The 27880-nt window shown below is 45.4% G+C and overlaps 1 protein-coding gene across 2 annotated transcripts in view; it reads right to left on the bottom strand.

Annotated features, from left to right (window-relative positions):
• Positions 1-558: 558 nt before the first annotated feature.
• LOC120914341 (mucin-5AC-like) overlaps positions 559-27880 on the bottom strand; it is a 49210-nt gene continuing 21888 nt past the window's right edge. The window contains exons 5-10 of one of the 2 annotated variants that reach the window (XM_040325006.1): positions 21549-21700; positions 16371-16427; positions 13788-13950; positions 8460-8633; positions 4347-4438; positions 559-1182 (exon numbers count right to left, since the gene is read on the bottom strand). In XM_040325006.1, coding sequence (XP_040180940.1) covers positions 4363-4438; positions 8460-8633; positions 13788-13950; positions 16371-16427; positions 21549-21700 — 622 coding nt within the window. In that variant the 3' untranslated portion in view covers positions 559-1182; positions 4347-4362. Of the gene's footprint in view, positions 1183-4345; positions 4439-8459; positions 8634-13787; positions 13951-16370; positions 16428-21548; positions 21701-27880 lie in introns of those variants that run through there. The other variant, XM_040325007.1, reaches the window with a different exon arrangement.

Here is a 27880-nt window from a genome sequence, read left to right as displayed (position 1 = left end):
GCCTTGAAAGTGGTTCTGTCTTTTACTGGCAACCAATGAAGGGATCTCAGTGAAGTTGAGATTGATTCCCATGTTTTTTTGCCAGTCACTAATCGAGCGGCCGTGTTTTGAACGACTTGCAGATGGGTGATTTGGTATTTGGGGAGTCCTAGATAGAGGGCATTTGCGTAGTCTAGTCTGGAATTGATGATTGTTCCCACCACGACTTCAATGTCCTCTTTCGTGATAAAGGGGGTGAGTCGGCGTTGTAGGCGCAGCAGATGATGGGATCCGCTGACTTTTTCCTGAGGTTCGAGTGACATTCTGGCTGCCAGGCTGGTGAGAGAGGCCTGTCCAGGTGCGCTGTACCCGCTCTGTCTGGAGTGGTGAAAGAGACATTACACGTGGGAGCAGGACTGTTTTTCTATTGCTGACACCTGAATCTGCTATCTTCATTTCTACTGAACCTCTACTCTTCACCAAGTTTTATTGTTTTTACCCAGCTGGGTAATAAAGAGCACAGAAAAAGACACCTGTCTTGGACATTCCGTTACTACAACTTTCACCAAACACCCCTAGACATCGGAGAAACACGAGGTAACATGCCGCCCAAAACAAACCAGCAGCTCCTTCGGGGTAGTGCTACATTTAGTTCTGGTAAAGCTTCAACCGTGACCGATGTGATTCGCCTCATAGCCATCCAATTAATAACCAAATATGACGCTACCTTTAGGAGATTAGAATAAATGACTAAGGACCACTTAACACTGTAGACCACCAATTGTGCCTGGACCGCAGTTTACAATGACCACGCTAGTGCAGTCCTGGACTACCTGGAACCTTCCAGCTGGTAAGGAACCAAAAGGTGCATCATGCCATGTCAACACAGCTTGGTTGTGCTTGCAGGTCTTCCTTGGGCACATAGACACAAATTGTCCTGGACTTGCGTATACACTTTACATCTTCAGCCTCCATCATAAAGATACCAGACTCGGATCAGATGACTTTGCATTTGTAGAATATAATATTATAGTTTATTAGAAAAGCATTAGGTACAGTATGTGCTCAGAGACCATTCATGACCACCACACTTGTTCTTGGAGCTCAGTATTTTGATCAAGATTGATGTCCTGGGTTATAAGGCCACCTTAGATCATTAGCAAGGCATTTCCAACAGTGTCTCCAGTTATTTGCAGTTGTTTCCTAAATTAAAAAGAAAGATTGGTTGTTTCAATAAATCATTGACTGATTGATCTAACTTTCTATTTGATATAATGTGCAATACTTAGTATTTTATACTAATGTTATGCTTTTTTATATGCTGATGCATTTTCTGCAGCATTTTGCAGAGAACCTCGAACCATTTACATCAGTCTATAACACAAAAAGAGCTTACACTCTAATGTTCCTGTCACAATCATGTAGGGGGGCCAGTTCTGGAGGAAGCAAACTAAAAGGGGGTTGTAAAACGTAACCACTTAAGACCCGGACCATTATGCAGGTTAAGGACCTTGCCCCTTTTTGCGATTCCGCACTTCGTCGGTTTAACTGACAATTGCGCGGTCGTGCGATGTGGCTCCCAAACAAAATTGGCGTCCTTTTTTTTCCCACAAGGAGCTTTCTTTTGGTGGTATTTGATCACCTCTGCGGCTTTTATTTTTTGCGCTATAAACAAAAATAGAACGACAATTTAAAAAAATTCTATATTTTTAACTTTTTGCTATAATAAATATCCCCCAAAAAATGTATAAAAAAACGTTTTTTTTCCCTCAGTTTAGGCCGATACGTATTCTTCTACTTATTTTTGGTAAAAAAAAAATCGCAATAAGCGTTTATCGATTGGTTTTGCGCAAAAGTTATAACATCAGATGTTTTTTTACTTTAATGCATAGGATGCATTAGGGGGAACAAACATGAAATTTTACAACCCCTTTAACCAAGCGGTATGTTTTGGTTAAGAAAATCTTTGTGTGAAACGTGTCTACAATTTTAACTGTTGGTCTATTAAATAAGAATTTCGATGGATCTTGGAGTGCTGCCATTTCTTCGGTGTTGGTATGTTTTGGCTTCTGGACAGAAACAGGAGATCAGATCAAATATTTTATCCTAATTCAAAAGGAATAGTCAGTGCTAGGGAAAAAGAGAACATGTATGTATGTAGTTTAAGTAAAGCAAGATGGACTCCCATCCAAGTACTGACCAGGTCTTACCCTGCTTAACTTCAAAAATCAGACACCTGCAATACTTAGGCAGCTAGCAAGTAAGGTAAGTACACAATACCTTAAAAAAAAAGTTAAAACAAAAGTGCAGCACCTACATGATCAAGAATGAATATATCAATCTTATAAATCAAAAACCAAAGTGTAATAAATATATTTATGACAAAAATAACCAACAAAAACTTGACTTTAAAAAATGCATATAAAGTGTATATAAACAAAGGAGGGAGCCCCGCGGTGACGTCAAGGTATCCTGTTCCCCCTTCCCCCCAAAAGGTGCCAATTGTGGCACCGGAGGGGGGGAGGAATCTGATGAGCAGAAGTTCCACTTTAGGGTGGAGCTCCGCTTTAACCCCAAACTTGCTCATCCATGTCTTTATGAACCTTGCTTTGTGCACTGGTCCTAATCATTTGGTGAAGGTGGGGTTATGGTGTGGGAATGTTTTTCAGGGGATGGACTTGGCCCCTTAGTTCAAGTAAAGGGAACTCTTTGCAAAGACATTTTGGATCATTTCAAGCTCCTAACTTTGTGGGAACAGTTTGGGGATGGTCCCTTCTTGTTCCAACCTGACTGCACACCAGTGTACAAAGCAAGGTCCATAAAGACATGGATGAGTGAGTTTGAGGTGGAAGAACTTGATTGGCCTGAACAGAGTCCTGACCCCAAACTCACTCAACCACTCTTCTATGCCATTGAATGCCAGAAAAACACACAGCACTTCCAGGTATGAGGAAAACATTGCATTCTCCATGTTTTTCCACAATGTAGCACTTGGTACCTAGGGTGACCACATTTCCAAACTGCCATTCAGGGACCCCCCCACCCCCCAGCATGAACCGGTCGGTGACGTCACAAGGAGACATTGCTACCATGTGACATCACTGGATGCCCCCGCTTTCTTACCTATTTAAGAAATGTTACTCAGCTAACAATGCAGTGGGCAGGTGGCCATGCTCGAGAGCGGAGTGGGGTTTATATGCAACTTTAGTGCCTTAGATAGAAAAAACATTTGTTTAATGTATGTTAGACAACAAGTAGAGCAAACTCGCAGGTAATAGAAGTCTATGGCTCAGTGCAGGTAACCCACAGGTTCACTTCTCTGCACCTGTGGATCAGTTTGAAAGCAGCCCAGTAACCACTGCAGAACACTGATATGTCCTTATATACACTGTGATTTTAGTAATAAACTTTCCTTTAATAACAGTATTCTATTCTATTTTATTCCATCCCAGAAGGATGTCGCGGGCCACATCAGAGGGCTCCGCGGGCCACGTATATGGCCCCCGGACCATGGGTTGGGCACCCCTGCTCATGGGAATCCGCTCCATAGGGCAAGGCGGGGGCAATTGACCCCCCCCTGGAAAATCGAGAAGGTGTTGAAGAGTCTCGCGGCCGCAGGCTGTCTGAGCAGTCCCGGGCCGGATGTCACACAGGCGCAGCGAGCAGAGTGAAGCCGCCTCCCCCTCCAGTGTTTATGTGTACATAGGGGGGAGGGAACCTGCTGCCTGTGCTGCGCTGATGGCTGATCTGAGGTACTGAATGGAAGGGGGGGGCGGGGGTGGTCCGTCTGTGCTGAAGGGGGGTCTGTACTGAAGGGGGGATATGTGCTGAAGGGAGGGTCCATATGTGCTCAAGGGGGGTCTGTGCTTAAAGGGGGTCCATCTGTACTGAAGGAGGGGTCTGTGCAGAATAGGGAGGTCTGTGCAGAATGGGGAGGTCTGTGCAGAAGGGGGGGTCCATCTGTGCTGAAGGGGGGGTCCATCTGTGCTGAAGGGGGGGTCCATCTGTGCTGAATGGATGGGTCTATCTGAGCTGAAGGGGGTCTGTACATTCTCTTAGCTATATTTATATGGGCATGGCGTGAAGCTGAATTATCTCAAGAGCTATTTCACACTGCCAGCTGGCCGCATTATCGGTTAAGCGCTTTTAACCCCCGCTAGCGTTTGAAGAAAGGGTTAAATGCGACTGTGTATCGCCGCTGCCGAAGCGCCCCCCCCCCCCCCCTGAAAAAAATTCAGCGGACGCCCATGCCCCTGCTATACTGCATTCCCCAGAGGATGGCTAAAGGGTCATAGGATACCTCCGGTAGTTGTGAGAAGAGGTGAGTTGCTTAAAAAAGAATAATGATGGTTAAAAAAAAGGCTCACCTTCAGCTTCAGAATATTATACATCGTATTTCGGGATATACAACCCTGTCTGCAGACCTACAGATGAATGGATTCCACACTCTTTCTTCTCCCTGCAAAACCAACCAGAAGGCAAACAATTTTAGAATAAAATAAGAAATGTTTTACCTAAAGAGCCTGAAAGGGTTAACCAATAGGCTTAATGCGCACCAGACAGTTGGTGAACTGTTTGCAGGTAGTGAAGTGATGTTTCCTCTTCCTGATCTCATTAGGTAATTGATGAGAGCGCCATTACTGCAGGAGTGAAGAATTTAAAGTGGTTCTAAAGGCAGAAGTTTATTTTTTTACCTTAATGCATTATATGCATTAAGGTAAAAAAAACTTTTGGGTGCAGCTCCCCCCCTAGTCCCTCCTTATACTTACCTGAGCCCCATCTCAATCCAGCATTTGGCTCCCTCTGTTGTCAATCACAGCCAGTAAACAAATGAGGGGCAGGGCTTTGCAGTGCTCTGTGTGTGAATAGAAAGGCGTAGATTCACGTAGAGCGGCGCAAGTGTGGGCGGGCGTAGCGTATCGTATTTACGCTATGCCGTCGCAACTTAGAGAGGCAAGTGCTGTATTCACAACGCACTTGCGTCCTAAGTTACGGCGGCGTAGCGTAAATGTGCCAGCGTAATCGCTAATTCAAATTGTGAAGAGGTGGGCGTGTTTTATGCTAATGAATCGTGACCCAACGTGATTGACGTTTTGAACGAACAGCGCATGCGCCGTCCGTGGACGTATCCCAGTGCGCATGCGTCGGATAGAATGCCTAAGATACGTTGAACACTGCCTACGACGTGAACGTAACTTACGCACAGCCCTATTCGCGTACAACTTACGTAAACAATGTAAAAAGATACGCCTGTTCCGACGTCCATACCTTGCATGGGCTGCGCCACCTAGAGACCAGCTTTATCTTTACACTGGCGTATGTCTTACGTAAACGGCGTAACTAATTGCGACGGGCGTACGTACGTTCGTGAATCGGCGTATCTTGCTCATTTACATATTCGACGCGGAAATCAACGGAAGCGCCACCTAGCGGCCAGCGTAAATATGCACCCCAAGATACGACGGCGTAGGAGACTTACGCCGCTCGTATCTTGGCCAAATCTATGTGTTACTGATTCTATGAATCAGGCGCATAGATACGACGGCGGCCATTCAGACTTACGATGGCGTATCTGGAGATACGTCGTCATAAGTCTTTGTGAATCTGGACCACAATGTCTATTCATAGAAGCGTGGCTTGGAAACAAGCCTGCTTGAGTTCCCCCCTAGAAAGAGACTTGCTATTGGGGGCACTCGGCAGGGGGGGAAGGGCCAGGACCCCCAGCAGGGGACCCAAAAAGAAGAGGACTGGGGCTGTTCTGTGCAAAACCATTGCACAGAGCAGGTAATGATACCATATTTATTTTTGTTTATTAATACCTTTAGAATCACTTTAAAACCCATAAATTGCAATATGCAAACCCTACAGGTATGCTTTATTTAGGTCAATAAGAAATGATGTACCAATACACTCTACGTATATGCCAAACATTTGTGGAAACCCGACCTTCACACCTGTATCTGCTTGTTGGAAATGCCATTGCAAAACATTGGGCATTAAAGTGGTTGTAAATCTCATGCAGCGTACACACGACCATTTTTCGGGTTGTAAAAAATGAAGGTTTTTTTTTTGTGATTAAAAACGATCGCGTGTGGGCTCCAGAGCATTTTTCACAATGTAAAAAAATGGGCATTAAAAATTTTGAACATGCTCTAATTTTTCACGTCGTTTTTAACGTTGTCGATTTTAACGTCGTAAAAAATGGTCGTGTGTGGGCTTTAACGACGTGAAAAAAATGCGCATGCTCAGAAGCAAGTTATGAGACGGGAGCGATCGTTCTGGTAAAACTAGCGTTCATAATGGAGTAAGCACATTCATCACACTGTAACAGACTGAAAAGCGCAAATCGTCTTTTACTAACACAAAATCAGCAAAAGCAGCCCAAAGGGTGGTGCCATCCGAATGGAACTTCCCCTTTATATGTGAAGCCACGAGGCTTCACTTCCTGTTTCCCTTACTACAGATGCCGGTACCTCCATCTGAAGCCAATTGATGAATCGGCTAGGGGTGCGGACATCACAGGATCCCTGGACAGGTAAGTGTCCTTATATTAAAAGTCAGCAGCTACAGTGTTTGTAGCTGCTGACTTAAAACATTTTTTTTACAGACTGGAACACCTCTTTAAAGTGGTTGTAAACCCTTTACAATCACTTTTACCTGCGGGTAAGCCTAGATTAAGGCTAACCTGAAGGTGCTCGAAATATCTCCTAAACCTCCACGGTTCAGGAGATATTTGCAAAAGAGACGGGCGCCGATGTCTACGGCGCAATTTAGAAACAGCCATCGTGACGTTTCTAAAGGAGATCGTGCTGTGACTGGTGGTTCCCACGCACGTCATTGCGGCTCCGGAAAATCACAGCACCAGAGCCGCGATACCTGGAAGGAAGAGGGTGAAAGATGGACGCTTTGTGGAGGCGATGATAATTGGGGACATCGCATGCTTCGGTTTCAGGTAAGTGACACATAATGGGTTACTATGCGTTGTATAGTAGCCCATTATGCTTTACCTTTGCAGGGAAACAAAGAGGAAGTAAAATCCATCAGGGTTAACTTCCTCTTTAAAGCGGGGGTTCACCCGAAAAAAAAAATTTAACATTAGATTGAGGCTAATTGTGGGAAGCAGAATCAGGTGGTTTTTTTTTTAAATCAATGCAGTACTTACCGTTTTAGAGATAGATGTTCTCCGTGGCTTCCGGGTATGATCTTCGGGACTGGGCGTTCCTATTTGATTGACAGCCTTCTGACGGTCGCATACAGCGCGTCACGAGTTGCCGAACGTCGGTGCGGCTCTATACGGCGCCTGCGCACCGACGTTCGGTTACTTTCGGGAACTCGTGATGCGCTGTATGCGACCGTTGGAAGGCTGTCAATCAAATAGGAACGCCCAGTCCCGCAGTCCATACCCGGAGGCCACGGAGAACATCTATCTCTAAAACGTTAAGTACTGCATTGATTTAAAAAAAAACACCCGATTCTGCTTCGCACAATTAGCCTCAATCTAATGTTAAAAATTGATTTTTTGGGTGAACCTCCACTTTAAGGCTTTGTTACCACACGCATGTTGTGGCAACACGTGGTAACGCACCGTACATGCATAATAAGTACGTTGAATTGCCATTCATTTTCCCCGCTGTGCAGATGTGTTGTGAAGGTGCTTTTGGTGCCATCCATTTTTATTGACAACACATCGTATATTAATGTTTTGTGGTGCACTGCATTACTAAAATTTCTGGAAATATGATTTTATAGTCCAATGGCAGCTTATTCAAATAAATAGGCCATCATAATAAAACACATGGTAATGCACAACAATATATGCATGAGTTAAATCACCGCAACAGATTTACATGTGGTCAAAATGGGCTGTAAAATGAAAAATAAAAGTATCACTTAGGCCCCATACACACGAGAGGATTTATCCGCGAATACGTTCCAGCGGAACGTTTCCGCGGATAAATCCTCTCGAGGATTTCAGCAGATTTCTCTGCGATGGAGTGTACTCACCATCGCATTGAAATCCGCGCCGAAATCCTCTGGCGATGACGTGTCGCGCCGTCGCCGCGATTATGACGCGGCGACGTGCGCGACGCTGTCATATAAGGAATTCCACGCATGTGTCGAATCATTACGACGCATGCGGGGGATCCCTTCGGACGGATGGATCCGGTGAGTCTATACAGACCAGCGGATCCATCCGTTGGGATGGATTCCAGCAGATGGATTTGTTTAGCATGTCAGCGAATATTCGATCTGCTGGAATCCATCCCAGGGGAGATATATCCGCGGAAACAGATCCGCTGGAGTGTACACACCATAGGATCTATCCGCTGAAACCCATTCGCTGGGATTTTTCAGCGGATGGATTCTATCGTGTGTATGGGGCCTAATACATTGGCATGTTATGTTCATATGTCAAAGTCCCTCCCGAGCTTAGGTGTACAAAACACCCCACTAAAAGGAATTTAGGAAGATAGACTCACCTGGAACTTATCTCTAATTTTCGAACTCTGCGAAAAGTCAATATCACCACAAGAATGACAATGAGAATGAGGCAAGCGGCCAGAACAGACGTCACTCCAGCAATCACACCAGGTCTGCTGATCCGGGACTGGCAGTCATTTCCAGAATACCAAAAATAACTTGTATCGGGACAGCTGTGGCGAGAGAAAGCATATTGTCACATCTTCATTTATAGTAATACAATGGGTTTGATGAAAAAAGACGGTTCTATTATGTTCAACCTAGGTCTTTTTTTATAAACACAGTCTGATTGGGTTTGTTCGAAACTCTAGCTTATCAACAGAGGTGGACTAAAATGCCTTTAAAATCATGTGCACATTTTCGCACTATGTATTAGGGAGATAATACCTTACTGACCACAGTTGGCAACCAGAAGAATCTCTGAAACAATGTAGAAGATACAGAAGATTTAAAAATGTTTTGCTATAAGCGGCATAGGCTGTCCCCTTTTCTTCTTTGGAAACCTGTGGACTGTTTAAAGTCAACCTGTTTAGTGCTCACGTTGTTGTGGAAATTTTATGAACATGTATTTAATATGTATTGTCATAGTGTCGCTTAGTGTTAGTACTCCCGCAGCCCACTCTAAAGAGCAGACTGACGCTGGTTGAGTCCCGTCTGGTAGTGGAAAACTTCCTTGGATTGGAGAGAGATGTTTGCAGAGTGGGAATATGTCCGCCAGCGAAAGGGCCTCTGTGCATTAGCACAGAGCGATCGTCTGGGGGAGATATGTTCACTCTGCAAGGACATTATCGGTTATAGGCGGATGTACACTCTTGTCTCTGCTGTGTCTGATCTGATCAGCATATGTTGGGATTTGCAGCGTACATCCACAAGGAATGGTAGTATAATCTGGGTATGCGTTGTTCTCTGGAACAACGTAGAATAAGGATTTTTATCAGTGGAAATACAAGAGTCTTTGAGTGGTTATGGTCAGAGATTGCGTCTATGTTTAAAAGCCATGTGGCTTCTTTTGTTTAGCTTCCAGGTACAGGGGACAGGAAATACATACATACACCCTATCTCTGCTCAGAACACACCCATAGGACTCCTTTGGCCATTATTCATTTTGTTGTTGTATAAATTCACATCCTGTGTTGTCACGTCCTGTGTAGGAGGCGATTGGCTGTTGGAGCCAGGACTTCCTGTTTGTAATTTCTTTTGTGGTCTTTGAATAAAAGAACCAGTGAACTGCTCGGCAGGCAGTCATGCTGAGGAGCTGAGAACGTAAGGTGTGGTCATGTCTGTTTACTTGGATTGCTGGGTTTTAGATATACGGGAAATAGAGTTGTTGGTAAGATGCATTATATCATTAGACGAAATGTGTGCTTATTAGCACAGGAGAGTGCGCTCTGCGTACATCCTTATCTCCACGACAATGTGGGTTCACATTAATGTGCCTCTCAGGAGGCAGCACATACTCACCTTCTTTTGCCCCCCTACCAATTTGGACAAACACCAAGGGCCAGATTCACAGAAGAGATATGACGGCGTTTCTCTGAAACGCCGTCGTATCACTCAGAGTATCTACGCGACTGATTCATCCAATCATTTACGCATAGATAGCCCTTAGATCCGACAGGTGTAATTGTCTTACACCGTCGGATCTTAGGATGCAGTACCTCGGCCGCCGCTGGGTGGAGTTTGCGTCGTATTCCAGCGTCGGGTATGCAAATGAGGTTTTTACGGCGATCCACGATGGTTTTTCGCGTTCGTTGCGTCGTTGCTAGTCTAGTTTCCCGTCGCAAAGTTAGTCGTCGTTTTACCTGCCCTAACTTTACACAGCCCATGTTAAAGTATGGCCGTCGTTCCCGCGTCAAATTTCAAAATGCTTTTTTCTTGCGTAAGACGTCCGGGAATACTAAAGTACGCTACGCACGTCGCCGTTCAAAAAAATAACGTTACTTCACGCAAAGCACGGCGGGAATTTCAAAACGGAGCATGCGCTGTAGGTCCAGCGCGGGAGCGCGCCTAATTTAAATGGCACACGCCCCTTTGAATTACGCGGGCTTACGCCGGAGGCCACCGGCGTAAGTTTTTACGCAAGTGCTTGGTGAATCAGGCACTTGCGATGAAAACTTGCGGCGGTGTAACGTATATACAATACGTTACGCTGCCGCGATTCTACGTGAATCTGGCCCCAAGAGCTTTGTTTCTGTTTCAATATATTTATTGCAATTTCACAGTAAACATGACAAGCTCACGATTTGCCCATTGTTTGGACCAAATACAATAAGGCAGGGGTCTCCAAACTTTCTATACAAAGGGCCAGTTTACAGTCCTTCAGACTTTAGGGGGGGCCAGACTGTGGCCATTGGGAGTAGAAGGAGGAATTGTGTCCCATCATTGGAATCATTGGGCCCCTTTGTTAGTGTAATTGAAATAAATTGTGTCCCATCATCAGTGTCATTGGACCCCATCATTGATGTCACTGGGCCTCTTTGGTAGTGTCATTGGAAGAAATTGGGTCCCATCACTGGTGTCATTGGGAGAAATTGTTCCCCATTCTTGGCGTCAGAGACGGGAATTATGCCCCATTGTTGGTATCCGTGGATGAAATAGTGCCCCAAGGGCCAGATAAAAGCAAGCAAAGAGCTGCAGTTTGGAGACCACTGTTCTAGATTAATGGTATTAAAACCTATTAAAATAGTTTTAATATGGTGAACTTATTCCAATTATATGTTAGTGGGGGAGATTCAGATAGAGATACGACGGCGTATCTCCTGATACGCCGTCGTATCTCTGAGATCTGACGGTCGGATCTATGCGACTGATTAATAAGAATCAGTTACGCATAGATCTCCCTTAGATCCGACAGGTGTAAGTGACTAACACCGTCGGATCTTAGGCTGCAATCTCCCGCCGGCCGCTAGGTGGCGCTTCCATTTGTATACGTGACGAATATGCAAATGAGGAGATCCGCCTATTCAGAAACGAACGCCCGCCCGTCGCTTTTTTTTTAAGTCGTTTGCGTTCGGCTTTTTCCGGCGGATAGTTACCCCTGCTATATGCGGCGTATCCAATGTTAAGTATGGCCGTCGTTCCCGCGCCGAGTTTTGAATTTTTACGTCGTTTGCGTAAGTCGGTCGTGAATACGGATGGACGTAATTTACGTTCACGCCGAAACCAATGACGTCCTAGCGACGTCATTGGGAGCAATGCACGCTGGGAAAATTAGCGGACGGCGCATGCGCATTTAAATTGGCGCGGAGACGCGCCTGATTTAAATACTACACTCTCCCTAGCTGCGGAATTTGAATTTCCGCCGGGGGATTTACGATCCGCCGGCGCAAGTTTTGAGGTAAGTGCTTTCTGAATACTGCACTAGCCTCTCAAATTTGCGCCGGCGGATCGTAAATCAGATAGATTACTCGGATCTAAAGATCCGCTAATCTATCTGAATCTAGCCCACAGTGTTTTTAAGCCTCAAGCAGTTGGATCTATTCCTTTTTATATCCTACTCTAGAAAAATACCAGCTATAGTTTATTTTTTCTCAAACTTAAAGAGGAGTTCCACCCTAAAAATTGACCTCCGCTTAACCCACTCCTCGCCCCCTTACATGCCACATTTGGCATGTAATTTTTTTGAGGGGGGAGTGGGGGCTTCAGGAGAAGGGGACTTCCTGTCCCACTTCCTCCTTCCGCCGAGGGGCTGCAAAGGCGATACGTCATATCGCCTTTTGGCAGCCCCTCCCTGTAGGCGATCGCCTAGGACACGTGACAGGTCCTAGGCGATCGCCTGTCCAATCAAACAGCGCAGCGCCGCGCGCGCAGTGCCGCTCGCGCATGCGCAGTGGGTGCCCGGCTGTGAAGCCGAAAGCTGTCACGGCCGGGTGCCCACAGTGACAATGAAGACGCCGCCCGGGGAGGGGGGGAGAGGAGCGGAGCCCCGGCCGGCGCGTCGCTGGAACGTGGAGCAGGTAAGTGTCAGTTTATTAAAAGCCAGCAGCTACACTTTTTGTAGCTGCTGACTTTTAATAAACTTAAAAAATGGGTGGAAAACCCCTTTAAGAATATCTTATAAAACACAAACCAGAATGCATCAATATAAGGATGAGCCCGATGTTCGAGACGAACGTAAGGGTGTTCGCCTGTTCACCGAATAGCGAACAATTTGGGGTGTTTGCGGCAAATTCAAAAGCCGCTGAACACCCTTTAAAAGTCTATGGGAGAAATCAAAAGTGCTAATTTTAAAGGTTATTATGCAAGTTATTATATAAAAAGTGTTTGGAGACCCGGGTCCTGCCCCAGGGGACATGTATCAATGCAAAAAAAAGTTTTAAAAACAAAAGTTTTTTCAAGAGCAGTGATTTTAATAATGCTTAAAGTCAAACAATAAAAGTGTCTATAGTATGCCTGTAAAGTGGCGCATTTTTGCCGTGTTTAGAACAGTCCCTGCACAAAATGAAATTTCTAAAGGAAAAAAAAGTCATTTAAAACTACTCGCGGCTATAATGAATTGTCGGGTCCCAGCAATACAGATCAAAGTCACTGAAAAAAAAGGCATGGGGTCCCCTCTCAGTCCATTACCAGGCCCTTTGGATCTGGTATGAATATTAAGGGTACAGCGCTTTGATTTTTTTTCCTTGTTCCGGAACTTGAGAATGGATTACATCACTGGAATATTTTTTTTTAATAAATAACTTGTCCTAAGCTGTCTCCTGTGTTTTTTTTCACAATTTTTGTCACTTTTTTTTGTGAAATGGTAGGAGTACAATGTACTCCATTACCAATTCACATGGGGGGGGGCGGGATCTGGGGTTCCCCTTGTTAAAGAGGGCTTCCAGATTCCGATAAGCCCCACACAACCGCATACCCCCACAACCACCGGGCAAAGGGTTGTGGGGAAGAGGCCCTTGTCCCCATCAACATGGTAACCCTTTGGGGTCCAGACACCAAAGTATCCTCCCAATGTTAAGGGCATGTGGCCTGGCCCTCTTTTCCTGCTGCCTGCCAGGTTGCATTCTTGGATAAGGGTCTGGTATGGATTTTTGAGGGGAACCCGGCGCCATTTTTTTTTTGGTGCAGGGTTCCCCTTAAACTCCATACCAGACTTGAATTAGCACTTTAGATTTTTCACATTCATGTCCCATAGACTTTAACGGTGTTCACGTGTTCGAACACATTTTTTGCATGTTCTGCTGCGAACTGGGGGGTGTTCGGCTCATCCCTAATTGTGAAACTTCTGCCAGCAACCTAAATAAATAGGAGCTTACAAATACAGACAATCATAATATGCATTGCACTTTTTAAAAAATATATAAAAAATTATTAACATGTTTTTGACTTACACACACACAGGTCCTGATTGGGTTAATCTGCATTCCCCATAGTGACAGTTTAACTGATTTTTTGCTCCCAATGAACAGGCAGAAGTACATGTGAGGACAGAGTCTGTAAAACTAGGAGAATAGAACTGGGAATATCCTTCCGGCACATTTGGAACACAAATGTCTGAAATCAAAGAACATTTTGTAAGATCAACAATGTAATCAAGGCATATATAAAGTGACAGGCACAGGAGCTGGCAGGACCTGGACAAGGGGTGGGCAGGAGGAACGACTGCCTTGGACACAATGGTTTACTGCACGTAATGCACTGCTGATCTTTGCATGTAGCACTCTCCTGATCTCTGCTCCAGGTAGTGCGCTCTTGATCTCTGCATGTAGCGCACTCCTGAACTTTGCACGTAGCACACTCCTGATCTCTGCACATAGCGCACTCCTGAACTTTGCGCGTAGCGCACTCCTGATCTCTGTACGTAGCGCACTCCTGATCTCTGCACGTAGCGCACTCCTGATCTCTGCACGTAGCGCACTCCTGATCTCTGCACGTAGCGCACTCCTGATCTCTGCACGTAGCGCACTCCTGATCTCTGCACGTAGTGCACTCCTGATCTCTGCACGTAGCGCACTCCTGATCTGATCTGGGCACAGTGAGGCATGCACATGGACACAGTGAGGCATGGGCACAGTGAGGTATGCACATGAACACAGTGAAGCAAAGTGAGGCACAGTGAGGCATGCAGATGGACACCCTAGGCTTATACTCGTGTCAATACGTTTTCCCATTTTTTTGTGGTAAAATTGGGTGCCTCGGCTTATATTCGGGTCGGCTTATACTCGAGTATATACGGGTAAATTGAAATTTTACTTCAAAATGTTCATACCTCAATACCATAAATAATAACATATTCGATTCTTCACTCCAGCAGTAAATAATGAGTTTGGAAACTGTAGAGAAATATTAACTAATGCATTACAATTTAATCACACCCATTCGATTTTAGACGACTAAAATTCGTTTTAGTCAACTAAAATGTACTGGAGATTTAGTCGACCAAATACGAATAAAGCTAAAACAATTGCAGAAGACTAAAATGGGACTAAAACTAAAATGCCATTTTAGTCCTAAGACTAATAGCTAGATTCACAAAGACCGCCCTAACTTTGCGGCGGCGTAGTGTATCGTGTTTACACTACGCCGCCGTAAGTTAGCGAGGCAAGTACATGATTCACAAAGTACTTGCCTGCTAAGTTACGGCGGCGTAGTGTAAATCGGGCGGGCGTAAGGGCGGCTAATTCAAATTCGGCTGAGGGGGCGTGTTTTATGTTAATGGGGGTTGACCTGACGTGATTGACGTATTTTACGAACGGCGCATGCGCCGTCCGTGTACATATCCCAGTGTGCATTGCGGCAAAGTACGCCGCACGGTCCTATTGGTTTCGACGTGGACGTAAATGACGTAAATCCCAATTCACGGACGACTTACGCAAACGCCGTAAAATTTTCAAATTTAGACGCGGGAACGATGGCCATACTTAACATTACTATTCTAGCTATTTGATGGAATAACTTTAGGCCTGAAAGTGCGTTACGTAAACGGCGTATCTTTACTAGATTAAGGCTTACCTGTAGGTGTTTGCAATATCTCGCAAACATATTGGCGCAGGTGCACTGAGCGTTCCGGGTCTTGAATGGGATCTGCCAGGAATCTGCCAGTCCCACGCGCATGCGCGGAAGTGACATCATCGCAGCTCCAGCCAGTCACAGCTAGGCCTGAAACTACTAATCGATTAATCGACAACTAATCGATTATGAAATTAATCGATTACTATTTTCAGAATCGATTAATCGGCCAGTAACATGATGGGTTAAAAAAAATGAAAATTAGCCCTTTGTAGTACAAAACGAGAAAATAATCACTACTGTTACTATTATATTAATACAAAAAATCTTTGTACATTCGAAAAGAATGTTGTTTGAAATGTTCACTTGATTTTAACATTCAGGTATAAAATGAATGTAATTTCTGAACCACATACACTGTCTGAAAATTCCTTTGACCAAGAAGTTTTCTATTATTTGTAAACTTCCGTCACTGTGGTTGAAAAAGAACGTCGATTTGACCCCACTGACGATTAGAAAATCGAATGAATGTTCCTAAAATTATAAATTTTTTTGAAGGAAGACGTTGTATGGCCACACTTCTTTTTAAGGTTATTAACCGATTAATCGACTAATCGAAACAATAATCGGCCAACTAATCGATTATGAAAATAATCGTTAGTTGCAGCCCTAGTCACAGCGTCGGAGCGGTGATACCCAGAAGGCACTCGGAGGAGAGATGACGGTGGCGGCGGAGGGGAACGAGGAGCGATTCGGGGCTTCCATCTCAGGTAAGTCATTCATAATGAGCTAGTATGCTATGCATACTAGCTCATTATGCCTTTTTCTTGCAGGGTTTTTTTGGGGGGAAATTTCTAGAGGGTTTACTTCCTCTTTAACAAAAGAGCTCTGGCAACAAATGCTGTTTTCATACAAGTGCTTGGAGTTTTTCTAGAAAAATAAAACTATAATTTATTCTCACTTACCAGTATAGTTAATAGTTTGGACAGCAGAAATGGAGGATTTACGGAAGCAAAGCAGATCTGAAGAAGAAATAGATATATATGTAAATGATGTACATGGAAGATGCTTCTAAACTTCTAAAAGCTTTTCAGTTAGTTGGATGCCTTTGCGTTGTAATATGGAACTTTTTTTAACTTTTTTTTTTATTAAATAAGTCTTCTGAGTATAACCAGCAGGGCCACCATCAGGAATTATGGGGCCCCTTACACAGCTTGAGGCATGGGCCCCCTGGAGCAGAGAACCGGGGGGGGTGCTGCTGCCTCAAATTGAGAAGCGGGGGGCTGCCGCAAATTGAGAAGCGGGGGGGGCGTGAATTGAGAAGCAAGGGGGTGGCCACGAATTGAGAAGCGAGGGGTGTTGCCGCCACGAATTGAGGGGGGCTTTGGGTGCTGACGAACAAAAAAAGGGGGGGTTGCCCTGGGGGCTTCTGTGCCCCTTACAAAAAAATATATAAAAAAAAATAAAGGGTGAGGGGTAGCCATCCGGGGCTCTGGGGATCTCCGGGCCCTTTAATAAAAAAAAAATATATATATATAAAAAAAAGAAATTATATGAAAAAAAAGGGGGGGTTGCCTTCCGGGGACCTCTGGGTCCTTTAATAAAAACTAAAAATAATAAATATATAAATATATATATATATATATATATATATATATATATATATAAAATATATTTTTTTTATAATAAAATAAAAAAAGGGGGGTTGATAACCAGTGTATGGATTGCGCTAACTCTTATAACAATTTATATCATACCACTTCTTATCGTGCCAAAAATATATAAAATTAAAATATTTATGTATATACCCCGTTTATTGTGGAGAATCCTTGCGGGTAATACTCCTAGTGCCTCCTTCTTAACCACTTCCCTACCGGGCCTATTCTGGCACTCTTCTCCTACATGCAAAAATCATCATTTGATTGCTAGAAAATGACTCAGAACCCCCAAACATTATATATGTTTTTTTTTAGCAGACACCCTAGGGAATACAATTACGGTCATTGCAACTTTTTATCTCGCACGGTATTTGCGCAATAATTTTTCAAACGACTTTTTTGGAAAAAAAAAACGTTTTTATGAATTAAAAAATAAAAAACTGTAAAGTTAGCCCAATTATTTTTATATAATGTGAAAGACTATGTTACGCTGAGAAAATAGATACCTAACATTTCACGCTTTAAAATTGTGCACACTCATGGAATGGCGCCAAACTTCAGTACTTAAAAATCTCCATAGACGACGCTTAATTTTTTTTTTACAGGTTACCAATTTAGAGTTACAGAGGAGGTCTAGTGCTAGAATTATTACTAGCGCTCTAGCGCACGTGGCCATGCCTCACATATGTGGTTTAAATGGTGTTTACCTATGTGGGCAGGACTTACGTGTGTGTTCTCTTCTAAATGCGAGCTACCAGGGACAGGGGTGTTTTAAATAAAACATTTTATTAAAAAATATATATATTTTACTAAAGAAAAAATATTTTTGCATTTTTTTTTTACACTTGATCACTTTTATTCCTATTACAAGGAATGTAAACATCCCTTGTAATATAATAAGGAATATATTGTGACAGGTCCTCTTTATGGAGAGATACAGGGTCAATAAGACCTCACATCTCTCCTCCAGGCTGGAAAGCATGAGATCAGGAAAAAAATTCACAGATCTCATGCCGACAGCCACGATTGCGGCTTGGCTGGCACATGGCTGGTTTCTGCTTGAGAGAGGATTCAGCTTTCTCCTTCCCCCTGTAGGGGGCGGAAGAGAGCAGGCACTGAGACTGAGAACTCACCTCAGTCTCAGCGCATGAGAGAGGAAGAAGGAGCTGCCTTCATTGTAGGTGGGAACAGCATTTGTGATCTGTGAGTACAAGGGGGGCACAACTCTGATGTATGTGGACACTGTGATGGGGGAACATGATGTATGGGGACACCTGATGTATATGGGCACAGTGATAGGGAAACATGATGTAAGGGGGTACTGATGCAGACTCGTAGGGGTCCCAGCGAATTACTTTGCCCAGGGGCCTATGATGCTATTAAGATGAGGTATGGACACAGTGAGGCATGGACACAGAGAGGCGTGAGGCACAGTGAGGCATGCAGATGGAGAACCTAGGCTAAGGCCCCTTTCACATTGGGGCGTTTTTCATGCGGTACATCGCTAAAAATAGCGCTACTATACCGCATGAAAAATCATGCCCTGTAGTCTTCAATGTGAAAGCCCGAAGGCTTTCACATTGAAGCGATGCGCTAGCAGGAACGCTCCAAAAGTCCTGCTAGCCGTATCTTTACTGTGGTATAGGAGCGGTGTGTTCACCGCTCCTATACCGCGCCTTCCCATTGAAATCAATGGGAAAGCGCGGTATTAACCCTTTTTCGGCCGCTAGCGGGGGTTAAAACCTCACTGCTAGCGCCCGAATATCGCGGTAAACACGATGGTATAGCCGCGCTACAAATAGCGCGGCTATACCGTCACCGCGCTGCACGCTGCAATGTGAAAGCAGCCTTACACTCGAGTCAATAGGTTTTTCCATTTTTTTGTGGTAAAATTAGGTGCCTCGGCTTATATTCGGGTCGGCTTATACTCGAGTATATACGGTACATGCATTTTGGTATTATATCATTTGAATCGATTTATTCACTATAGCATAGATTTAGGGTATATATAGTCTTTAAGAAGGAGGCACTAGGAGTATTACCCGCAAGGATCCCCCACAATAAACAGGGTATATACATAAATATTTAAATTGTATATATTTTGGGCACGATAAGAAGTGGTATGATATAAATTGTTATAATGCCGCGTACACACGACTGTTATTCCTGTCATGCCAAAAAACAACATTTTTCTCGACATGATTTGTCGTGATTCCTCTCAAGCCGGCCTTGCATACAGAGGTTTGTGAAAAAAAAAATGCTCGAGCAAAGCGCGGTGATGTACAACGGCACTATAAAGGGGAAGTTCCATTCAAATGGCGCCACCCTTGGGGCTGCTTTTGCTAATTTCCCTGTCTCATAAGTTGCTTCTGAGCATGTGCGTTTTTTCCCCCTCGTAAAAGCGTACACACGACTGTTTTTCACGACGTGAAAAACGACGAGAGTAAAAATAGAGAAGGCGCTAAATTTTTTTAGCCTATTTTTCTTGTCGAGAAAAATGCTCTGGAGTATACACGCGACTGTTTTTCCCGACCAATAAAAAAATTGCATTTTTCTCATCATGAAAAACGTGTACGCGGCATAAGAGTTAGCGCAATCCATACACTGCACTGAAGGGGGGTCTGTGTAACATGCAGGGGGTCCAGAGCTGCAGGGTGCTATGTAATATAAAGGGGTCCAGAGCTGCAGGGTGCTATGTAATATAAAGGGGTCCAGAGCTGCAGGGTGCTATGTAATATAAAGGGGTCCAGAGCTGCAGGGTGCTATGTAATGTAAAGGGGTCCAGAGATGCAGGGTGCTGTGTAATGTAAAGGGGTCCAGAGCTGCAGGGTGCTATGTAATATAAAGGGGTCCAGAGCTGCAGGGTGCTGTGTAATGTGAGGTGCAGGGTGCTGTGTAATGTGAGGTGCAGGGTGCTGTTTAATGTGAGGTGCAGGGTGCTGTGTAATGTAAAGGGGTCCAGAGATGCAGTGAAGAACCTTTGGCACCAATTACACCAATTAAAGTCTTTTTGAGTATGATGCTACAAGCTCGGCACACATATTTTTGGACAGGTTCTCCCGTTCTTCTTTGCAGAACCTTTCAAGCTCCATCAGGTTGGATGGGGAGTGTCGGTGCACAGCTATTTTCAGATCTCTCCAGAGGTGTTTATTTGGGTTCAAGTCTGGGCTCTGGCTGGGCCACTCAAGGACATTCACAGAGTTGTTCTGTAGCCACTCATTTGTTATCTTGGCTGTGTGCTTAGGGTCTTTGTCCTGTTGGAAGATGAACCTTCGCCCCATTCTAAGGTCCAGAGTGCTCTGGAGCAGCTTTTAATCAAGGATGTCTCTGTACATTGCTGCATTCATTTTTCCTTCGATGCTGATTAGTCTCCCAGTTCATGCCGCTGAAGAACATCCCAACAGCATGATGCTGCCACCACCATGCTTCACTGTAGGGATAATATTGGCTAGGGGATAAGCAGTGCTTGGTTTCCTCCAGATATGATGCTTGACATTCAGGCCAAAGTGTTCTATCTTTGTTTCTTCGGACCAGAGAATTTTGTTTCTCATGGTCTGAGAGACCTTCAGGTGCCTTTTGGCAACCCCCCAGGCGGGCTGTCATGTGCCATTTACTGAGAAGTGGCTTCTGTCTGGTCACTCTACCATACAGGCCTGATTGTTGGAGTGCTGCAGAGATGATTGTTCTTCTGGAATTTTCTCCTCTCTCCACAGAAAAACACTGGAGCTCTGCCAGAGTCACCATTGGGTTCTTGGTCACCTTCCTTACTAAGGCCCTTCTTCCCGATCGCTCAGTTTGGCTGGGCGGCCCGCTCTAGAAAGAGTCCTGGTGTTTCCAAGCTTCTTCTATTTACGGATGATGGAGGCCTCTCCAGTTGTTGCTGGGAGAGATCTACTGTTGAGAGAGGGGTCAATTGTTGCTGGCTGCCGAAGAGTCTTTTGATGCTGGCAGTGGGGAGATCTGTTGTGGTTGCCAGGAGTCTATTGTTGCTGGGGGGGGGGGGGTTTGTTGCAGGTGGTTCATTGTTGTTACTTAGCACCACTAAATAATACTTGGTTCTGTATTGTTTAAAAGGATGTACTGGGTGGTGGGTAGGGGACTGAACCAAGGAATGATGCGTGGAGAAAAGGGGTGCCTCGGAAAGGGGGAGTTCATGCTCCTATTCTCTTCTGGAAACAGATGTATGGGCACTTCGACCTTCATGCATCGAAGCTGCGCCCCCGGTTCTCAGACTCTGAGGCTGCCGGTGCCTCTATAACACAATAGCTAACGTGTTTCGACTGCCAGGCCTTAATCATGCCATGATTGAGCCCTAACGGCTAAAACGCGTAGGCCGATTTACAGCTATTTGTACTTGTTTTTTCAATAAAGGACGATATTTACTGGTTGCCATCCTGAGTGCCAACCATCTTTCCTGTGATTCACATATAATGAGTATGCAGCTCTGGCTTGTCTTGTGAAATACTCTTCATTGTAATACATTACCTTGCTGCTGGCAGTAGTGTTGGGACTGGTTTGCCGCTTGCAGCCTATCCACCATGCCACTCACTGTGTCATTGAAGTCTTTATTTAACTGATCCTTGGGAGCATTGTTTAGAGTGAAATGAACCTCAAAGCTCGCATTGACACTTCCGTTCCTGTCACAGAGACAAATGGTTATTAGGTTATTGCTATCATATGGATTGAGAGACATTATAACCATACAGGCATGGGTGTCCGCTGAAATTTTTTCAGGGGGGGGGCGCTTCTGCAGCGGCCATACACATTTAACCCTTTCTTCAAACGCTAGCAGGGGTTAAAAGCGCCCCGCTAGCGGCTGAATAGCGCAGCTAAAACGATGGTAAAGCGGCACTTTTAGCGGCGCTTTACCGATAACGCGGCCAGCTGGCAGTGTGAAATAGCTCTTGAGATAATTCAGCTTCACTCCATGTCCATATAAATATAGCCTAGAGAATGTACAGACCCCCCTTCAGCACAGATGGACCCCCCCTTCAACACAGCCCCCCATTCTGCACAGACCCCTCCATTCAGCACAGACCCCCCCTTCAGCACAGACGGACCTCCCCTCCCCCCCATCCCATTCAGTACCTCAGATCAGCCATCAGCATGGCCGGGTCACAGCAGGTTCCCTCCCCCTGTGTACACATAAACACTGGAGGGGGAGTCGGCTTCACTCTGCTCGCCGCGTCTGTGTGACATCCGGCCCGGGACCGCTCAGACAGCCCGCGGCCGCGAGACTCTTCAACACCTTCTCGATTTTCCAGGGGGGGTCAATTGCCCTCCCTTGCCCTATGGAGCGGACGCCCATGCATACAGGTTATGCTGAGAAGTGACTAAAGGACTCAAAAAGTCTTCAAAATGGATCGGTGTATAGAATAGTAAAGTCTTCTAAGAACAGAAAGTGTTCACATTTCTCCCTCCATCACATATCCAAAAAAGAGGATTATCCCTCATTTTAGGACAGTGGGTGGAGCTATGTAAATCATTGCTTTATGTCCCAAGAGCCAGATGCACATCCAGTATTGCCGGTGTATGGTGCAAATATAACCGAATATTATAGAGCCATTTATTCTAAACTATATACAGCTGTTTCAGGCTTTTTGGCCATCATAAGTGCAGTGCATGGAAACTATTGCTTCTAAGGAGTAGGGCTTGGAACACAGCAAGACAGAATAAGCAGGCAGGTTAAGCCCTGTACACATGGCCAGGAATCCTTTCTGTTTGAAAACCGTCAGTTTTCCCGATGGGATTCCTGCCAAGCTTGCCTTGAAAAGCCATGTATACACACGGCCACACAAAAGACCCGCCGTTCTTTTGAATGGCAAGAACGCAGTGACGTCAAACACCACGACGAGCCAATTGATGGCACAGTGGCTGCGTTTGGCATGGCACAGTGGTGACAATTGCTGGGCACAGTGGCAACAATTGATGGCACAGTGGCTGCATTTGATGGCATGGCATAGCGGTAACAATTGCTGGGCACAGTGGTGACAATTGATGGCACAGTGGTAACAATTGATGGCACAGTGGTAACAATTGATGGCACAGTGGCTGCGTTTGATGGCACAGTGGCTGCGTTTGGCATGGCACAGTGGTGACAATTGATGGACACAGTGGTGACAATTGATGGGCACAGTGGTGACAATTGATGGGCACAGTGGCGACAATTGATGGCACAGTGGTGACAATGGGCACAGTGGCTGCGTTTGATGGCATGGCACAGTGGTGACATTTGAAGGGCACAGTGGCGATAAATGTTGGCACAGTGGCTGCGTTTGATGGTGTGGCACAGTGGCTGCATTTGATGGCATGGCACAGTGGCGACAATTGATGGCACAGTGGCGACAATTGATGGCACAGTGGCTGCATTTGATGAGAACAGTGGCTGCATTCGATGGGCACAGTGGCTGCCTTTGAGGGGCACAGTGGTTGCAAATGATGGACACAGTAGCTGCATTTGATGGGCACAGTGAGGCTGCAATTGTTTTTCGTTTGTTTGCGCCCCCCCCCCCCCCCCCATAAAAAAATAATTTGAGCACCAGCCGCCACTGCGGCAGAGTGTTTCCTGACGAGAAAACCGATCGTCTGTATGCTTACCTGAAGGGGAAATAATTCACGCATGCTCGATAACAATTTGACGCATGCGCGGTAGCATAGAACATAATTTAGCCGGGTCGTCGTTGTCTTTGACGTCACCGCGTTCTTGCCATTCAAAAGAACGGCGAGTCTTTTGTGTGGCTGTGTGTATACATGGCTTTTCAAGGCAAGCTTGGCAGGAATCCCGTCTGGAAAACTGACGGTTTTCAAATAGACGGGATCCCTAGCCATGTGTACGGGGCTTTAAGGAATCAAAAAGCATTCCAGTCCAGCCAGTGCATATAGAGATGTGCACAATGAAAAATCATCACATCACTTTTGAATTCAAATTTGAATTGAATTTAGAATTTGAAAAATGTATTTTGTTATCATTTATTTCAAATTCGTCAAAATTTGTTACTATTGTGATTCGGAGATTAGGATACATCCAAATCTCGGATGCCTGAGGGCCTAATGCCACTAGGGGGCCCCATTAGGGTTGCCAGGCTCAGTAAAACCAGGGACAGTATGTAAAAATATGTGTTTTTTTTAGATCTGTCCCTGATATGTCCGAAACCGACATGCTTTTGATGTGAAAATCCAGAGATTTTAGCTGCCCCGCCTCTGCACTGCCTCCTGGCATAGTGGCCATCTGTAAGCCCAGGGGCCCCATAATCTTCTATTGCCAGGGGGCCCCATGAGTTGTCAGTCCACCCCCGGCCACGTGTCTTGTTAACCACTTTAGCCCTGGAAGATTTGGCTGCTGAATGACCAGGCAATTTTTTGGGATTCGGCACTGCGTCACTTTAACTGACAAACGAAATTGACCTTTTTTTTTGGTGGTATTTTACTTTGCTATAATAAATATCCCCATTTTCTTTTTTAAAAAAGCAAATTTTTTCTCAGTTTAGGCCGATACATATTCTTCTACATATTTTTGGTAATAAAAATCGCAATGAGCGTTTATTGATTGGTTTGCGCAAAAGTATCAGTGTCTACAAAATAGGGGATAGATTTATGTCATTTTTATTATTATTATTATTATTTTTACTAGTAATGGCGGCGATCAGCGATTTTTATCAGGACTGCGACATTATGGCCGACACCTCGGACACTTTTGACACATTTTTGGGACCATTGTCATTTATACAGCGAACAGTGCTATAAAAATGTTTACTGTATAAATGTCACTGGCAGGAAAGGGGTTAATACTAGGGGGTGATCAAGGGGTTAAAGCGGTTCTCCACCCTAAAGTGGAGTCCCGCTGATCGGAACCCTCCCCCTCTCCGGTGTCACATTTGACACCTTTCAGGGGGGAGGGGGGTGCAGATACCTGTCTAAAGACAGGTATTTGCACCCACTTCCGGCCACACGCTACGGGCAAAAGACGGGCATTCCGTCACATCCCGTCTGTCGCCCGCTGTGTGCTGGGAACACTCGGCTCCCAGCACACAGCGGGAGCCAATCGGCTGGCGCGGCGCGACTCGCGCATGCGCCGTAGGGAACCGGGCAGTGAAGCCGCATCGCTTCACTTCCTGGTTCCCTGAGCGTGGATGGAGGGGGGAGCAGCAGGGTGACGAGCGATCGCTCGTGCTCTGCTGCGATCGGCGCTGGACTCCAGGACAGGTAAGTGTCCTAATATTAAAAGTCAGCAGCTGCAGTAGTTGTAGCTGCTGGCTTTTAATATTATGTTCCCATGGCACATCCGCTTTAAATGTGTTCCCTCTCTGTGTTCTAACTGTAGGGGGGGGGGGACTGACCAGAGGAAATGACAGATCTTGGTTCCTAGCTATTAGTAACTCATGACCTATTTCTCCTGACAGAACAGAACAGGGATTTGTGTGTTTACACACACTTGTCCCTCTTCTGCCTTTCGTGCCCGTGATCGCTTGCCGCCAGCGTCATTGCGACTGCCGGTCACGAGCATCGGCACCCCGGCGCCTGCTTACCTGCTTAACCACTTGCCGACCGCCGCATGTATATGTACGTCCACAGAATGGCACGTACAGGCATATGGGCGTACATGTATGTCCCTGCCTTTGCGCGGGTCGGGGGTCCGATCGGGACCCCCCCGCTACATGCGGCGGTCGGATACCCGCGGGGCGATCCGGGACGACGGCGCGGCTATTCGTTTATAGCCACTCCGTCGTGATCGCTCCCCGGAGCTGAAGAACGGGGAGAGCCGTATGTAAACACGGCTTCCCCGTGCTTCACTGTGGCGGCTGCATCGATCGAGTGATCCCTTTTATAGCGAGACTCGATCGATGACGTCAGTCCTACAGCCACACCCCCCTATAGTTGTAAACACACACTAGGTGAACCCTAACTCATACAGCGCCCCCTGTGGTTAACTCCCAAACTGCAACTGTTATTTTTACAATAAACAATGCAATTTAAATGCATTTTTTGCTGTGAAAATGACAATGGTCCCAAAAATGTGTCAAAATTGTCTGAAGGGTCCGCCATAATGTCGCAGTCACGAAAAAAATCGCTGATCAGTAGTAGTAAAAAAATTTTTTTTATAAAAATGCAATTAAACGATCCCCTATTTTGTAAACGCTATAAATTTTGTGCAAACCAACCGATAAACGCTTATTGCGATTTTTTTTACCAAAAATAGGTAGAAGAATACGTATCGGCCTAAACTGAGGAAAAAAAAAATTATATATGTTTTTGGGGCATATTTATTATAGCAAAAAGTAAAAAATATAGCATTTTTTTCAAAATTGTCGCTCTATTTTTGTTTATAGTGCAAAAAATAAAAACCGCAGAGGTGATCAAATACCACCAAAAGAAAGCTCTATTTGTGGGGAAAAAAGGACGCCAATTTTGTTTGGGAGCCACGTCGCACGACCGCGCAATTGTCTGTTAAAGCGACGCAGTGCCGAATCGCAAAACCTGGCCTGGGCATTTAGCAACAAAATGGTCCGGGGCTTAAGTGGTTAAAGGACCCAACGTACAGCTACGACGGCTCGCGGGATCGTGCCGACCTGTCGCTGTATAATATATAAATCATTATACGTAGGGTGACCACATTTCCAAATTTCCATTCAGGGACACACCCCCAAAAATCAGCTTGTGCTGTAACGAATCACAGCACAGTGAGGCACAAGAGGCGAGAATTATGATTTCTCCAATCACAAGCAGGGGGTGGGGACTGTGCTCCTCCAGGAATTCCCGGCCAGGACAAGCACTGTCAGTGAGTAAAGCGGTGATGTGTCGGCCTTTTTTGGGGGCATTAGTTTGGCTTGGGGGGGTGGCTGTGTCAGTTTCATTCCGGGGACACTGTATTGTCCTGGAATAAAGGTGCCCGGGACAGACCTGCAAAATGCGGGACTGTCCCGGGCAATCCAGGACATGCGGTCACCCTAATTTTATGGCGGCAGGTCGGCAAGTGGTTAAATTTCCTAACGCGGAAAAGGTTTATCCCTATTGTGGGGTCACCAGTACGGTATTTGTAATCTGAAATCAAATCCTCTCTCAGGTGTCTCTTCTCCAGAGAGAATAAGTTCAGTGCTCGCAACCTTTCCTCATAACTAATATCTAACAGACCCTTTATTAGCTTTGTTGCCCTTCTTTGTACTCTCTTCATTTCCAGTACATCCTACCTGAGGACTGGTGCCCAGAACTGGACAGCATACTCCAGGTGCGGCAGGACCAGAGTCTTGAAGAGCTGGAGAATTATTGCCTTATCTCTGGAGTTGACCTCCTTTTTAAAGCCAATAGTATGTTGGCTTTGCTTGCAGCAGCTTGGCATGCCATTGCTGAGCCTATCATCTACAGTGGAACCTCGGATTGCAAGCAATGCGGTTAGCGAGCGTTTCACAATACGAGAACTGTATTTTGAAAAATACTAACTCGGTTTGCGAGTGTTGTCTCACGAAACGAGCAGGATTCAGACCAAAGTGGTGTGCAGTAACGCGTTTGGCTTGAGGTGGGGGGAGCGGAGCCAAAAGGTGCCGATCGGTGGTGTTCTGAGCAGTTCGGAAATGATGGGAAAGACTTGGAAATACGCCATTCCCAAGCCTTTCTGATGTTTGCAGAGCTGTCCTCAGGCCTTTTTGTGTGTTCCCAAGGCTCTCCGGCGCCCCCCCCCCACCTCTGGCCATTGAAGTCAATGCGGAACAAATTATTTTCGTTTCCATTGACTTCAATGGGAAAACTCGCTTTGATATGCGAGTACTTTGGATTATGAGCATTCTCCTGGAAATGATTATTCTCGTAATCTGAGGTTCAACTGT

The sequence above is a fragment of the Rana temporaria genome, chromosome 9 (assembly GCF_905171775.1).
Source record: "Rana temporaria chromosome 9, aRanTem1.1, whole genome shotgun sequence".
Lineage (NCBI taxonomy): Eukaryota > Metazoa > Chordata > Amphibia > Anura > Ranidae > Rana > Rana temporaria.
Note: the sequence above shows the minus strand (reverse complement) of the source record. Positions and strands in the feature narration are given on the sequence as shown.